Source organism: Macrotis lagotis, chromosome 4 (assembly GCF_037893015.1).
Source record: "Macrotis lagotis isolate mMagLag1 chromosome 4, bilby.v1.9.chrom.fasta, whole genome shotgun sequence".
Lineage (NCBI taxonomy): Eukaryota > Metazoa > Chordata > Mammalia > Peramelemorphia > Peramelidae > Macrotis > Macrotis lagotis.
This window is the reverse complement of record NC_133661.1, coordinates 49,587,368-49,595,665: the sequence shown is the minus strand read 5'-3', so window position 1 is coordinate 49,595,665 and position 8,298 is coordinate 49,587,368. Positions and strand designations below refer to the sequence as shown.

Here is an 8,298-nt window from a genome sequence, read left to right as displayed (position 1 = left end):
GGTTAAGTGGCTTGCCCAGGGCCACACAGGTCATTATTGTCTGAGGTTAGATTTGAACCGAGGTCCTCCTGACTCCAGGGCCGGTGCTCTACCCACTGCGCACCTAGCCGCCTGCCCCCACCTTTATTAAGAGCCACCGGCTGGGCCCTGGCTTGCTGATGCCTTTGAGGGTCTTTGCATTTTTAGCAAGAGAACAAAGCCTTTTGCAGATCCCTTCTCTCCACGCTGGTCACCCCTTGCACGGACCTATTACACCCCGTCTCTCACTTTAGACTGCAAGCCCCCTGAGGGCAGGGTCTGTGGTTCCCCTTCTTTGCACCTCCCACTTCTTAGGGAAGCCCAATAAATGGTGCGTGACTGGGGGTCTTTCACTTGGCTCCACCATCTCCGAGTTCCTCCAGTATTTCGGGTTCAATCCACATTTAAAGAGTCTTCTAGAACTTGTAGCCGCAGGAAGGCCAGGGATTCCTCTTGAGTCACTCTTCTTTTTCTACCTGGAGGTGGTGAGTAAATATTGTCCATTGATTGGGACACCCATATGCGTCCCTACCCAGATCTCCAAGACCCCCCCCCCTTCAGGATACTTAATTAACCCCTTTCAATGATTGTTATTCTGTTTCACTTCTTCCTTACCTAGGCTTAATCACCGAAGGAGCCATTCCTCAGTCAAACTGAGACCTGTATAAAAGGTCCAAGTCTCCCACTGCAGCCAGGGCCATCTCCAGTAGTCTTGATTCATATCTGGCCACTGGAAAATGAGGCTGGTAACTGTAGTCTTCTCTCACTTAAATCCAACTCACTTGCAAGTCATAATAGTATCACATCCCTGACATCAAGATTGTCTTCGAAAACGAAGGGCAAACTAATAATGATGGCCTTGTACTTACAAAATTATACATATTTAGGAATGTTTTATATTTGTATGTGTGCATATACATGTATGTATACATTTTTATATAGATCTATACCTGTGTATGAATGTACATATATAGTACACATACTTATTTATATGGGTTTTTTTTTTCCTCATGAATATACCATGATCTGACACCTCTCTGGTCAGAGTGAGCTCTTTGAGGTCAGGAATATTTCTGTTCTTCATTGTGCCACCCAAGCTGCTGAGGTAAGATTCTGCTCCCAGCAGATTTTCAGTCACATGTCAGGTTTTTGAGTCAATGGAATCTTCTTTTCAAATCCTTTGCTACTCCATTTGCTAAGACATTTAGCTCTAATAGGGTCTTTGGGATACCAGAAATGTCCTCTTGCAAAGGACATCAAACCAAGCAAGGAGTCCTGAACACTCTAGCCAGATCTTATTTGTAGGGGAAACTTGTGCATTGTGTAAAATGTATGGACATGAGGCACTGGTTCTGTTGGAAACATCTTTAAAAATTTCCGTTTGATCCAACTATCCCTGCTGGCTGTCATCAGATATCTATCATCTCTCTTCTCTGCTTGAGATAATCTACACTGGCTTCTATTTCTTTTTCCTTCCCTAAAGCCTCTGAAATCTGCCTTCCATCTTCCAAATTCAATTGAAACTGCCTTCTCCAAAATTACCAGCGATCTCTTAAGTGGCAAATCTAATGCCCTTTTCTCAATTTTCACCCTTCTCTGATCTTTAATATTGACCATCATCTCCTCTTGGATACTCTATCTTCTCATGGTTTCCATGACACTGTTCTCTTCCTATCTGATCATCCCTCAGTTTCCTTCACTGTCTTCTCTCAGGTCAGGCCTCTGACTTGAAACCTCCTCTTCACCATCTATGCTTTTCACTTGGTGCTCTCATCAACTTCCATGGGTTCAACTCTCCTATGTGCAGATAATTTCCAGATCTAGCCTATTCTCTCCTGAGCTCAAGTCCAACAACACCTACCTACCTTTTGGACATCTTGAACTGTATATTCAGTTAGTTCAAATCAGAACTTTCTTCCTAAACCTTCTTCTCTTCCAAGAATGTCAAAGGCACTGCCATCTTCCTGGTCCCCAGGCTTGAAACTTTGATGTCATCCTTGACTCCTCAGTCTCAATTACCCCACTCACCAACCTGTTGCCCAATTTTATTTTATTTTTTTTAAGGATTTTGCAAGGCAAATGGGATTAAGTGACTTGCCCAAGGCCACACAGCTAGGTAATTATTAAGTGTCTGAGGCTGGATTTGAACTCAGGTACTCCTGACTCCAGGGCTGGTGCTCTATCCACTGTGCCACCTAGCTGCCCCCCAATTTTATTTCTACCTTCACAACACCTCCCACAGTATGCCCTTTTCTTCAGTTCAAATAGCTACAATCCTAATTCAGGTCTTCAGCTCTTACCTAGACTCAGTGGTCTTCCAATGGCCTCAAACCTCTTCCAGGGGTTCCCTATGACCTCCCACATCAAATATGAAATCCTAATCCTGAACCCTTCCTATTTTTCTAGTCTGTTTTTACACTTTACTCCCACCATGAATTCTACTTGAGACTCTCCATCTCCCAACTTGTCTTCACCCTGGCACTCTCCCTACTCAATTCTTGACTCCTAGCTTGGCTGGCTTCCTTTAAGACTCATTTCAAATCCCACCTTCTGCAGGTCTTTCCTAGTCCCCCAAACCCCAATTCAATTAGTGCCTCTCTTCTGACATTCCCCTCCATCTAATCTGTATATTTCTTGTATGGTCATAGCAGTTTGTATGCCATCTCCACTGTTAGAAGGTGAGCTCCTTGAAGGGAAGGGCAGTGTTTGACTATATCTCCAGCATTTAACACATATTAAGGACTTAATTGTTTGCCGATTGTCCAGGACTCAAGGCAGATTAGATTTGTCTTTGGCACAAGCTGCAGATAGAATCCTGAAAAAAATCCAAGTATGATAATGATGATAAGCCCAATGAGCTGCAAACAATGAGCTCCACCTAAGGACAAAGGGCACAGTGTGGGTTCGAGGTGCCAGATGATTCTTGTTTATTGTTAATAAGTCTACAGTTGACACTCAGTTACCAGGGACAAATACAGAATTGCTCAAAGTGGGAATTGGCACAGGGAATGTGGCCACCCCCCCAGTGAGGAACATAAAAATACCTTCTGTCCAATGGAGGATGTCAGGACAAAATGAAAATTCAGTTATTCTCCAGATGGCCAGGCATGCCAACATGGGACTGGAGAATTCTCTTCTTCCCCATTCCACCCTGAATCCTGTTCTAGGCTTCTGCTAGAATCTTCTCCAGGCTTCTTTCCCTTTGCCCAAACCAGACATAAGGACCTACCTCTTACTTTGATTAGTTCTGAGTGTAGGAAGTGAGGGACCACCTGCCTCTTAGACAAACTACAAAGGAAGGAGAGAACGAAAGCCCTCCTAGCCCTTCTCTGGGGTGGGGCAGAGAAGTGCATGGATACCCAGAACCAGAGGCCCCACTCCCTGGGAGAGTAGACTAGGACAGCACCCATGGACTGGGCCCTGGACACTGGGCTGGGCTTCTAGCCAAAGACCACAAAACCCACCTGTTTGTTAGCCTAAAATCACTTCTTGGCCTGTGGTCTCCCACAGAAAGGACTCTAGGAAGAAATGCAAAGTGAATATGGCAGACAATATTAGTTAAAAATCTCAGTGAAATTATGAGTCCCACAGGAAGCAGGTTTGAAGGAAAATGACCTCATGATGCATCATAGGGATCTTCTGGGATTATCAGACAAAAAGCAAGTCACAAGTTTTCTAAAAAGAACTAACAGCACCAGGAATCTGGGGCTGGAGACACAGGAGAAGAGGGGAAGGACAACTTACCCTGTTTACCCTAGTGCTCCTTTCTACTATGGGGGCAGAAGAAGGAGCAGCATTTGTCTGGTCTCGTGGGGAAGAGAAAACATGATCTAGAGGAGCAAACGCAAGACTAAAAGCCCAGATGCTCTGGGGTTGAGTCCTGATTTTGCCACTCACTAGCTATGTAACCTTCAGTGAATTACTTCTTCTCTCTGGATCTGTTTCCCCACCTCTAAAATGCAAAGGGTTTTCTGGGAGGATGGGACTCTCCAACCCAGTTTCCTTGGATTCCTAAATTAGTATTTTATTGTCCTATGGAAAGAAGCAATAACAGGAAAGGGGAAGTAGATATCTACAAACCCAAACTTGGAACCAGTTTATACAAAGTCTTCCCATGCAGTTTCTTGTTCTTACAAGGGATCATTAGCTCCCTAAGTATAGGGAACCCAAAAGGGACTCCACAAGGTTCTTGAATTTGCCTGTTTTCATCCATGGCAAGACAGGGGGCCCAGAACTCCAAAGGCTCAATAAATCTGAGTAGCAAAAAGAGATTCACTACAGGAAAGGTCACTCAGATGTCAAGAGATCACATAGTCAACCACAGAGAGGATGAACAAAGAATCCAAAGTACCTGGGAGGTCACTGACCATGGCAGCATGAGGCCCCATGCCAAGCAGATGGCTGATCTGCCCAAAGCCTCTATCTGGTCTCTATTAGTGGACTAGTTGCAGAAGGGGGATCAAACACAAGAAGTATAAAGAGAAGGTTGGTACAAATGGTGATATTGCCACTGGATGAAGTATTTCCTTTTAATATCAATTACAGTTTTGAAATTCAAAATAGATTGTTGTTTTTTTCCTGTGCCCTCAACTGATCGCCACAATACAGAATTCAGTGTATAAAGCAACTGGAGAAACATCAAGGATGGAATAGTAGGTGGAGAACTATTGCTGCCTGATCCTAAAGGGAATGGTCTATAGCCAGCACCCTTCATTTTTCCAAGCACAGAGGACCAAATTCTGCCATTTAGGCTGAGCAAGGTGTCAAATATCAATGCTGGGGGGTGGACATGGGGAGAAGCCTCTGTGTAATAAAGGAATAGTGTTGTTAGCCTTATACAATTCTTTCCAAGTGATGGTTGACATTAGGCTAACCCCAAAGGTGGTGAGGCTTAGAATGGGCCTCAGCTATAGGGACTTGGGTTCTCAGCTGCTAAGATTTACAGTGGCCAAAGCTTCCTTGATTTTAAAGGACCCAAAATCTTGAGCACTCTTCTACTGGAAATTCTTTTCAGTCTGCAGTGCTTAGATATGGAATTGGTCACATGTGTCTTTGCAAATTTGTTTGGTTAGGTCCACAGTCATCAGACAAAGAACCCCCCCAAAAGTAGAGACCCAGAAGACAAGGGGTTCCAAGTTGAAAACAGGGCTTATTTCTTCCCCATCAGACTTGGAACAGAGTACTTAAGGGTAGAATTTGATACCATCCCTCTCCATCAGACTGACTGAGACTGTCTGGGGAGTGAGTGTGTGAGTGGGAGTCCCCTAAAGAGGTCTCTGGTTACACACAGTACATGAAAGAAGACCAACCAAGCATGATTAGAAGTTTCCTAAGGAATCAAACAACTCAATTTGCCTCACTTTCCATGTGAAGTCGAGGGCTGAGGACCCCTAAAGACAAGAGACCTTAATCTCCAATGCAGGGCAGACATTCAAAGCCAAGAGCAAATCCCCATCACTTCTTCCTGGGCCTGCAGACTGGAGCCATCATGTCATGCAACTATGAAGGTATTTCAAAGGGCCACATCCCCAGTAACTGCTAGAAGCCTCCTGGGCAGGGCCCCTGATCATTCCTGATACATGAGTGTATACAATGGTCCTCCCAACCCTAAGCTGCACTTTTACCTGTTAGTTCTAGACGATGATTGTATCAATTGCCAAGAAGTGATTGAATGTCTGCCTTTTAAAGGAAGTTAGTTCTGCTCCCTGGTAACCTGCAAAATGTCCCTGGGCATCAAGGAGAGGCAGGAAGGGTTGAGTAGTCATGAGTAAATAGAGATAAGGGAACTTTTGACATGGCCTGGATTTCATCAGGCTGGGGGAACCGGATTAAAGGTCTCATGTCTTGGAGAGTCACTGGTGGGGAAGATCAGGTTACATTTAAAAGAGAAAAAAGAAGAGGAAGGAGAGAGTTGGAGGACAGAGGGACAGAGGGACAGAGAAAACTACTGCTCTGTTTTGATAGAAGTTTGACACCTGGACCCATTTGTAAATCTGACCTCTTCCCTCTATCTTTGCAGGCTGAGATCTCAAAGTCATGGGTACTTTTCTAGATTCTGCATGCACACACTAGTCAAGTTGCCCCCAAGACTGCTATTTCTCCCTCCATCCAGGAGCAAATGTTGTCATGACACAAAGCTGCTAAGGAGTTCCAATGATCCACTTTCACCTCTAAGGCTCCCCATCATTCATGCCCACACCTGGCCAGCAGAGCCCTATGTGGGACTGAGGGCATTTCAGCTTCCCTTAACTTGGGGGGAAAAGGTTGAGGCTATCACTCATCTCAGCCCTAGATAAAGGCAGGGAACCAATGTCGCTTGGGTCATTTTCTACCACTTAGACCCAAGATTGGGTCTAAGGAAGGTCAAGGAAAAAATACACATTGGGTACAGGAAGGGAGGAAATGGGGTAAATCTAAGAGATAAGAAGCAACAAAATATAAAAATAGAGAGAAGCTAAGTTGAAGAAAAAGGGGGGTGGGTGGGATGGTTAACTCAGTTCTGTAGTGCAGCAATCATATACTAATACTGTCATTTTCTAACACACTGAAGAAACCCTCCTCAGCTCGTAACACCATGGCAGTGAGGAAGAGCTAAAGGGTGGTAAAGAGGAGATGTCTCATACGTCCATACCTCCTTCCCACCCACACCCCCAATCAACAGCTTCAAGAGAAAGAGAGCAGGGTGGGCAGGAGTCCGTTGGGAACAAAATCCTAAACTGGCCTGGAATGGGCAGTCCTTATCCAGTTCCAAAGTCAGGCGGGGAGGACGCCCTTTGCTGTCATTTCAAATTGGAGATGAGGTCCGGCAGGCAAGGGGGGGGTGGGGAACCATAATGCCGTGGTCCAGGGGACTGGCTTGGTTCTAAAACATACTTAGCACCACGACAATGGGCATCTCCACTGTACACTAGATCACGATGAAACACAGACACACAGGTACTACCACACAGCACCGTCTGCCACATGGACCCACGGCTTCTGCAGATGCCATGAAGGGAAAATGGGGTTGGGACAGTGGGAGGGGAAATATACATATATATGTAATTCTTTTCCTTTTTACAATGTAGAAAGGTAGGAAAAGAAAGGAAAGGATAGGAAAGAGCAACCCCAACTCAATCACCAAGATGGAGACAAGGCAGCTTTAGATTGGCTCCTCTCCCTTCTCATCTTCCTATTTTTTCCCCCTTCCTTGCCCTCCCAGTCTCCCGCTCACATCTCATTGGAATAAGTGTAATTGGGGGTGGCAGAGTATGGGTTCTGATGTTGGCTCACAGCTCCCTGCGCAGCCCCCATAGCAGCATTTTGGGCTGCCTGCTGGACGTGTGGGTTCTTCCAAGCCCCAGTAGTCCACTCTTCTTGGGCTTTACTTATACTCCCACCACTGCCCCGGTAAAATTTATGAACCTGTAGTCATAGGATAGAGATGAGGAGGATGGGATTGGGGGGGAGGGGAGGTGGAAAGAGATGGAGAGAAAAAGGTTAAAGGAAAAGAAAACCCAAAACATCCCTGCCCCAGAATTCTAAGCCTTTTTTTAGATGGATATCTTTTCCTTTAACAGACTGATAACTTCTCTTTTTTTCCAGTTGAGGGAAAAGAGGTACCAACAAAGCCAATGACTCGACTAAAATCCATGTTCTGTCTGCTGGTTTGAAAGCTCAACAGAATTAGAAAGAGAGCATGAAAAGTACAGGCTTTGAATCCAAGCTCTGCCCTTCACTATTCTATGGCTGAGGGAACTTAAAACAATCACCTCCCATTGAGCTTCATTTTCTTATCTATAAAATGAGAATGCTAACTTAATGATATCTAAGGTTTCATTTGAGTTCTAAATTCTACAAGTTGGGGCAGCTTGGTGGCACAGTGGATCGAGCACCAGTCCTGGAGTCAGGATGCTCTGAGTTCAAATCCAGTCTTAGACACATAATAATTGCCTAGCTGTGTAACCTTGGGCAAATCACTTAATCCCACTGCCTTGCAAAAACAACAGCAACAACAACTAAATTCTACAAGTTAATAAATCTCAGTTTAGGGGAAAGGGAAAAGGAAAAATGGTGCAGAGGGGAGGGGTACAAGGTGGGTGAGGGATAGGAGCTGGGCCTGGAGTAGATCCACATGCAAAAATGTTATAGTGGGGGCAGCTAGGTGGCACAGTGGATAGAGCACTGGCCCTGGAGTCAGGAGGACCTGAGTTCAAATCCAGCCTCAGACACTTCATAATTACCTAGCTGTGTGACCTTGGGCAAGCCACTTAAGCCCATTGCCTTGCAAAAACTAAAAAA

General features: G+C 45.1%; 1 protein-coding gene across 1 annotated transcript in view; it reads right to left on the bottom strand.

The window, feature by feature from the left end:
- Nucleotides 1-2,929: 2,929 nt before the first annotated feature.
- The window catches only part of SCAMP5 (secretory carrier membrane protein 5), a 35,809-nt gene continuing 30,440 nt past the window's right edge, over nt 2,930-8,298 (bottom strand). The window contains exon 7 of the mRNA XM_074232736.1: nt 2,930-7,422. Coding sequence (XP_074088837.1) covers nt 7,228-7,422 — 195 coding nt within the window. The 3' untranslated portion in view covers nt 2,930-7,227. The remainder of the gene's footprint in view (nt 7,423-8,298) is intronic.